Source organism: Suricata suricatta, chromosome 15 (assembly GCF_006229205.1).
Source record: "Suricata suricatta isolate VVHF042 chromosome 15, meerkat_22Aug2017_6uvM2_HiC, whole genome shotgun sequence".
In the NCBI taxonomy this organism is placed as follows: Eukaryota; Metazoa; Chordata; class Mammalia; order Carnivora; family Herpestidae; genus Suricata; species Suricata suricatta.
Window position 1 is genome coordinate 75,792,775 of NC_043714.1, and position 7,171 is coordinate 75,799,945.

General features: G+C 52.8%; 1 protein-coding gene across 22 annotated transcripts in view; it reads right to left on the reverse strand.

Moving 5' to 3' along the window:
* The window catches only part of PTK2 (protein tyrosine kinase 2), a 207,157-nt gene that overhangs the window by 89,651 nt on the left and 110,335 nt on the right, over window positions 1–7,171 (reverse strand). For all 22 annotated transcript variants that reach the window (XM_029923992.1, XM_029923986.1, XM_029923983.1 and 19 more), the window contains 3 exons: window positions 6,345–6,422; window positions 5,030–5,137; window positions 3,436–3,553 (listed from right to left, as the gene is read on the reverse strand). In XM_029923992.1, coding sequence (XP_029779852.1) covers window positions 3,436–3,553; window positions 5,030–5,137; window positions 6,345–6,422 — 304 coding nt within the window. The remainder of the gene's footprint in view (window positions 1–3,435; window positions 3,554–5,029; window positions 5,138–6,344; window positions 6,423–7,171) is intronic.

Sequence of the window (7,171 nt, forward strand, 5' to 3'; positions counted from 1 at the left end):
CCGCGGCAGGCTCTGTGCTGACAGCTCGGAGCCCGGAGCCTGCTTCCGAGTCTCCGTCTCCCTCTCTCTCTGCCCCTCCCCCACTTACACTCTGTGTCTTTTCTCTTTCAAAATTAACATTAAAAAAACTGAAACATAATTAAAATTTTTTCAAATAATAGAAAGGTTTCTCTTATTCACAGAAGTGCTTTCCTATCTACACAACCGGCTCTGTCAGCTCCGTCCCTCTACCGGCCGGGTCGGGCCGGCCTTCGGCACGTGCGCTCCCGCCCTGCTGCGCACAGGATTTATGACCGTCCTCCAGACAGGACACCTTCTGAGGAATGAGGAGGATGTTAGGACCCCGTGTTAGTCTGTGCAGTTCTTTCCTCTGAGAACTTCTCTCAAATAGAAGCACTGCTCCAGAGCCTTCTGGTGGGTAAGGCACCGGCGGGGGAGGCCCCATCATGAGGCCACGCCGCAGCGCTGGGGGAACTCGCTGCAGGGCGTGCGGCCTGGGCTCTCGTGTTTCCCACCCAGCAAACACCGCCTTTAGAAGCACTTCGTGAGTCCGTGTGACGACGGTGCATCACAGAGCCCACGCGGAGCCCACGCACCGCTCCAGACTGGGTGTCAGCGGTGCACGCACACAGGTGCACAGTGCTCCCTGGGAAGCAGGTTACCGTCTAGAGAAGACAGAAGGGCACACGCGGGACTGCTGCCTGACGTCACCAGGGGGACGGTGCACCACAGTCGTAGAAACACATTTTACATTTATTTGAAATTTTAAAAAATCTAAATTAAAAAAGGCTCATGGGTTCTTGTCCCATGTATATTTCTGACCATTAACCATTAAAAATGTTTGGGGGCGGGGCGCCTGGTGGCTCAGTCAGTTAAGCGTCCGGCTTCGGCTCAGGTCATGATCTCATCGTTTGTGGGTTCAAGCCCCGCGTCAGGCTCTGTGCTCACAGCTAGCTCAGAGCCTGGAGCCTGTTTCAAATTCTGTGTCTCCCTCTCTCTCTGACTCTCCCCTGCTCGCGCTGTCTCTGTCTCTCAAAAATAAATAAAAACCATAAAAAAAATGTTTGGGGCGCCTGGGTGGCTCAGTCAGTTAAGCATCTGACTTCGGATCAGGTCATGATCTCATGGTTCATGAGTTCAAGCCCCGTGTGGGGCTCTGTGCTGACAGCTCAGAGCCTGGAGCCTGCTTCCAATTCTGTGTCTCTTTCTCTCTCTGATCCTCCCCTGCTCACACTCTATCTCTGTCTCTCTCAAAAATAAACATATAAAAATATATTTTTTAAGTGTCTGATTTAGGGGTACAATCAGTTGAGCATCTGACTTTAGCTCAGGTCATGATCTCACAGTTTGTGAGTTCGAGCCCCATGTCAGGCTCTGTGTGGACAGCTTGGAGCCTGGAGTCTGCTTCGGATTCTGTGTCGTCTTCTCTCTCTCTCTGCCCCTCCCCTGCTCATCCAATGTCGCTGTCTCTCAATAAATGAATAAACATAAAAAAATTTTTTTAATGTTTAATTTACATTTCTTCCCATTAGGCAATATATCTCCACTTTAGATATCTATTATAAAACAGCTGTGCAATAAATGAGCATTCTGGGATTGAGAATTAGGTAAGCAGGTCACTAAGTCTAACATCTTATTCTGTAAACACAACACAAAACTGTTAACAGCCAGTGCCCTACTGGGTTTTTCTGAGACCTAGTTTTCCTTATGCTCTTGCCATACACACGAAGAATCTAATGCATCACAGTTCACAAGATTTGATATCAAAATGTTTATCCCCAAGGAGAAAAAAAAGCCAATTAAAAACCAACACAGGAACATGCTGAAGTTCTGAACACAGAAGGGCGGCTTATTTAATACTCGGTGTCTGAATGTTACTTCTGTGTGGGCGACAAGCCGATAAAGACCATGTGGTAAATCAGGATACAATTCTTAAAATTATTTACTAAAAGGGAGACAGGCAATATGTCACATTGAATACTTTCACAAAATGCTAACTTCATGGAAAGTAATTTCCCTCAGACATTTAAGTCATATCTGCGAGGTACACACCTGCGTAAAGCAGGACTGTGTGTCTGCACAGGTCCTGACGGACAGCGGCTGCAGACATCTCTAAAAGCAACATCAGTACCATATTTCATATAAAGAAAGCTACTCTAAACATACACTACATTTTAGAAGAAAACAATAACAAATAGGTTTTACTGGTCTGATCACGGTGTTAAAAGGATTTCTGATTAGCCGGCTCCTAGAACCCACAGGCTTCCCGGCTTTCTGGCTGGGGCTTCGAATGTTGTTTCCAGAGCACGGCTTGACACTGACTTTTAAACAAAGCTTCCAAAGATCCCGCGGGTCCACACGCCACCTTTGCTGCCTCTAACCGCTTGGTCACCACCAGGGACTCGGTGGCCAGGCAGGCTGGGCTCCGCCTGCTCTCCCGTGCCCCCCTCCCAGCGATCATCCTGCTCATGGAGGAAAGAGCTGCAGGGGGCCCCGTGCACGCCCGCCGCGGTGCTGGCTGCTCTGTGTGCGCCACCGTGGGGCCCCTGGCACGCCACGAGGATGGTCAGAGTCAAGGCCCCCATGGCGTGTCCGGTCCTACTGCAGCAGGCAGTGTGATGGGAACATCCGAACACTACGGTCACTGCAGGTGCCGGACACGGTTCCAAGCCTTTTATACGTGTGAGGCCATTCATCCTCCCAAACCACAGAAGGAGCCACTCTGTGTCCTGTATCTTACAGCAAGAGAACCGAGGCACAGAGAGGTTATGTGACTTACAGATGGCAGCACAGAGGACTCGTGATTTGAACGCACGAGCTGACAGAGCTGGACGGTTCAGGTGTGTCTTGCTACCACTATGCTATCACCCCACTGGGGACACATGTCAGAGACCCCGTCTTCCGGAACAGCCACTGTTACTGTCCCGCTGGGGACACATGTCAGAGACCCCCGTCTTCCGGAACAGCCATTCTTACTGCCCCTGCCAAGACCCCATGCAGCCTCCGAAGCAACAGAGCCTTGTTCTAGGACGATCATTCATTCTAATCGTTGATTTTATACATCATGACTTAGAATGAATTTTGTTCCTTACTCTGAGCTTTTGAGATCTATGAGAAAAAACAGGAAAGATACTTTAACATGCATTACACAGGATGCCTGAAAAGCAAAGACAAACCCAGAACATAACCCCTGAAGTTTATTTACACTGACAGCGTGTGGCTGGAACCCAACAGCCCGGGGGCCAACACGCTCGCCCCGAAGCGCTGTGCAGACCCGGCTCGCAGGCCAGGCGCTGCCCCGCTTCCCAAAACGCAGGAGCACAGATTTACTGCGCAGAATCCCTCGCCCGCTCCCCACACGTACAGACTGATGCGTGGGGAGGGCTGAGCGCGCCGGCGGCCCCGTGGGCAGCTCGGGCGGAAGCAGGACCTCACCTTTCTGGGGTCTGATGATGAAGGACTGTGTGGCTCCGTTCACCAGCCGGCAGTACCCGTCTATCAGGTCAGCCATATTCTCGGCGATGGTCAGGGACGGTGCCGTCACTGTCAGAGGCTAAAAGGGGAAAAGACCAAGAGAGAGGAGTTATTGTTCTCCCCAGGAATCAAAGGGGCAGCTGCGCTATGACATCACATCTCTTGATGCCTTTGGAAACAGAGAAGAGCGACAGCAAGGGATTTGTCATGAGATTGGTGTGAAAAAGGAAGTTTGATATTTAAAGACGTTATTCCTAAAATATGTGACAGAAGGCCACCCAAAAACAGGAAAATCACTTAAATGGAGATCCACTTTCTAGAAGTAAAGGAGGCAAAAAGAAAATCTTTTCTTTCAGAATGTCTGGCCCCTCTGGCGTCGTCTAATTAAGGGAAGGATTTGGAGAAACAGTATGTTGATTTCAAGCATGGCTTATTTTAGCGACTAAACTCACGTGGAACAGATTGTTATCAATCACTCGTAATTTTTCTAACACTTTAGACAATCAGTAAAACTGCACTATGTCTAGCACGCACAGCGCGTTCTGCCTGAGGTCAGAATCGCTCTCTTCAAGACCAAACCTGCAATTCTGCTGAGCCTCCTGAAGACCTGTCCTTCACGATCACCCAGCAGACAGTCAGAGCTCAGGGGACGCCCTGCCCCCAACGCCGTCTGTCCCCGGCTGCTCCGTGGGCAGCAGGCCTGCCCTGAGCTCACCTAATGTCATGGGGTGGGGGGGCTGGGGTGCAAAAACCAAGGAGGAAGGTCTGGAAACACTGGTGCCAAACACAAACATTACTGAGCTACTGTCAGGAAGTTTCAGTCAGCAATACAGCATCAAGATTTTAGGGCTTATCTACGTCTGAGAAGCAAAGGCACGTGCTAGAGCCTCAGAAGTGTCGGTGGGCGCGAGGCAAAAAGCACAAGTGAGGAGCGGGGCACAGAACCCCACGTGAGCAAGGGCCGCTGCGGCCAGCGGAGCCGGTGACACGGGCCTGGAGCCGGTGACACGGGCCCAGCTGCGCTGTGGGCACGAGGCCAGCTGTCTGGGCCAACCGTCACCAGACTCCTCAGCCTGCGGCGTCCTCGGTCTCCTGGAGAGGCCCCCGATGCCGTGTCTGCCAGACGACACCCCACCTTCACTGTGCCACGCGGCACATGGACTGAACGTGGGCTCCGGGACGAAGCCCTGCTCGTGCTCGGCCTCCTCAGCTGTGGAGACGGGGACAACGTGTCCCAAACCGCTCCTCTGGCTGAGTTCTGCGCACGGCCTGGCTCACTCCCGGCTTCTGTGCTAAGTGTCAGAACGGTGGGTCCTCCCTCCCATCCCTGCCCCCCGCAGGAGAGCGGCTGCGGTGCCCACTGCTGGTGACCAACCACAGAACGTCACCTACAGCAGTCCGGGAAATGACGCCGCTGACTGAACATGTTCGCATTTTTACGTAACCCTAAGGATGCCGCTCCTGACCTACTTTGCCGCAGTTCTCGAGACTCGTGACGGAACACCCACCACACAGGAGGGGGCGGGGTCTGGCTCCACGAGAAAGTCACCCTTACCTCGGGGGCACCCGCGATTTTCAGCTGCAGCGTTCCTTTCCTGTCCTTGTCATCGCTGTTCGAATACTGAATGGTCTGCACTTGATTGAAGTCGGCCAGATGCGTGGGCTTGGGAGGCAAAAGGCAGACACTGTGGACCCAGGTAACAATGGCTGCCAGGTATCCCGTGACATCGTCACGGTCCCCACTGCGTCCCACTCTCCCCAGGACCTCCTCCAAAGACGGCGCCCAGGGAGAGGCGGCTCGTCCACGCAGCCCCCAGCCGTGCTCTCCTTCCGAGGAGAGGTCCCGGCCCGTCTGCGCCGGGATGTGCCTGCGCCCCCTCCCCCCGCCGGCCGGCCAGGAGCACGGCCTCCGCCAGAGCTGGGTGACTGCATCACAGCCACCGGAGGACGCAGAAAGTCCCAGACCGCACTCACTGGCCGGCCGGCGGGGGGAGGGGGTGGGAACTGCGTGTTGAGACTCACTCCTGTTCCCACAGAGGAACCCGCAGGTGCCCCAAGGACTCCCCCCAGGAAGACGTGCCCTGAGAGTTCATTTTTCCGAAGAGGATAAACTCTTTTTTTTCTTAAGACAAAAACTGCCCACCTGCCCCTCACCCTTTAGCATTTCCTGACCGCGCTCACGCTGCCGTGATGGCGTTTACAGCAGCCAGCCTGGCCTCAGCCTCCTCCTCCCCGAGCGTCACGGGACTGGCCCTGCCACCAGGCACCCCTCGTGGTCCAAAGTCTGCCCCCAGCCTGGGCTGGGACCAGGGTCCAGCAGTGAACGGTCCCAGCTCTGCCGTGGGGGCCCAGACACGCTCCATCCTGCGCCCCATGTGCCCTTTACTTATGATTTACTGTTGATCGCTCCCCTGGATTTAAGAGTCTATCGTCAAGTATATTAATGCTAATGTTGGGTTGCCTTCCTACTGTCTCTTGGTGAAACGATGTTCTTGATTTCAATGTCTATTTTATCAACGTTGTCTTTCAGAGTTAGCACATTTTGAGTCCTGTTTAAGGAACTCTGCCTACACCAAGTTTATAGAGACTCCCTTACGTTTTCTGCTATTTCTTCTATCATCTATCTTTTATGTGTACATCCATACTCCATCTGGAATGGGTTTTGTTATGCTGTGGTGACAGGGGTCAAAGTTCGCTGTCTTTCCTCTGTATCTGGCCGAGCCCGCGGCATTTACTGAACATTTCGCCGGTGAGGCAGAACTCAGGACAGAGGCCCCTGTCGGGCGTGGGAGCAGAGAGCGCGGTGAGGTCCCACACAGGCAGGGAGTGGGTGCGCCGGCCGTCCTGGGGTGGCCCCAGCCCAGACTTACGTTGCAGCCCTTGTCCGTGAGGTAACTGATTCCTTCCTCTGGGCCAATCGCCAGTTCCACTGAAATAATCCAGCTTGACTTTTGAAGGTGAAACCAGTGATGACAAAGGTAACAGAAGAAAAAGATATTTTAGATGAAAAGCCATGGACACATTCAAAGACCAAAGTGGGGGGCTGGGGGGGGGCAGGCACCTTAGCTTGTGATTCGTGTGTCCAACCAGGCAACAAAGTATCTGTAACTTCCCTGACTCAGTATCGGGCAGGTGTGAAGCTAGAGTTTCTTTGGAAAGATTATCTGAATAGTAAACTTGCCTCTAGAGAACAGTTAATCAACGAATCACTGGGCTGGAATAGAAAAATCTAATTATCAACACGTCATGCTTTTCAAAAAGAAAATTTCATCTTTATACTGACATTTTCTTTTTGCATTTTCCTCACTGAAAAATGACAAATCTTCTCATGGTGTAAAAAATGTTGACACTTCAGACTTCAATCAGAAATGTAGATGCATGTGGATATGATAAGCAAAAGAACCACACCTCGCCCACCATCCCCTGCCCCCTGCTCACAACTAGGGCACACCTGGAGCTCGAGCCCCCCCCATGTCCCCGTGTACTCACACCAAGGGCATGCCTGGAGCTCTAGCAGCCCCCCTCCACATCTCTGTGTACTCACACGAAGGGCACACCTGGAACTCGAGCCCCCCCCATGTCCCTGTGTACTCACACCAAGGGCAAACCTGGAGCTCTAGTCCCCCCACGTCCCCGTGTACTCACACCCAGGGCACACTTGAAGCTCTAGCCCCCCCCCACGTCCCTGTGTACTCAC